Consider the following 328-nt stretch of genomic DNA (forward strand, 5'->3'; position numbering starts at 1 on the left):
TGCGGAGCGTGGTCGGGACCCGCATCCGCAATAGAAAGCGAGGAGAGCCCGAGCTCGGAAGTGGAGGCACCTCCGGCGGCCGCTTCCTAGAGAGTCCACCGCCCGGCTCCTTTGGGTGAAGACAGTGCCCTGGCCCCGAGTCTCCCGGGGAAAATGAAGTTAAGCCGCCAGTTCACCGTGTTCGGCAGCGCGATCTTCTGCGTGGTGATATTCTCGCTCTACCTGATGCTGGACCGGGGTCACTTAGACTACCCCAAGGGCCAGCGCCGCGAGGGCTCCTTCCCCCAGGTAAGCCCCGGGGGTGCCGAGTCCCAGACGGTGGGCACGA

General features: G+C 65.2%; 1 protein-coding gene across 1 annotated transcript in view; it reads left to right on the forward strand.

Moving 5' to 3' along the window:
* The window catches only part of MAN2A1 (mannosidase, alpha, class 2A, member 1), a 163,475-nt gene continuing 163,147 nt past the window's right edge, over positions 1-328 (forward strand). The window contains exon 1 of the mRNA XM_005866447.2: positions 1-288. Within this exon, the coding sequence (XP_005866509.1) occupies positions 154-288 (135 nt within the window). The 5' untranslated portion in view covers positions 1-153. The remainder of the gene's footprint in view (positions 289-328) is intronic.

The sequence above is a fragment of the Myotis brandtii genome, unplaced genomic scaffold (genome assembly GCF_000412655.1).
Source record: "Myotis brandtii unplaced genomic scaffold, ASM41265v1 scaffold230, whole genome shotgun sequence".
Lineage (NCBI taxonomy): Eukaryota > Metazoa > Chordata > Mammalia > Chiroptera > Vespertilionidae > Myotis > Myotis brandtii.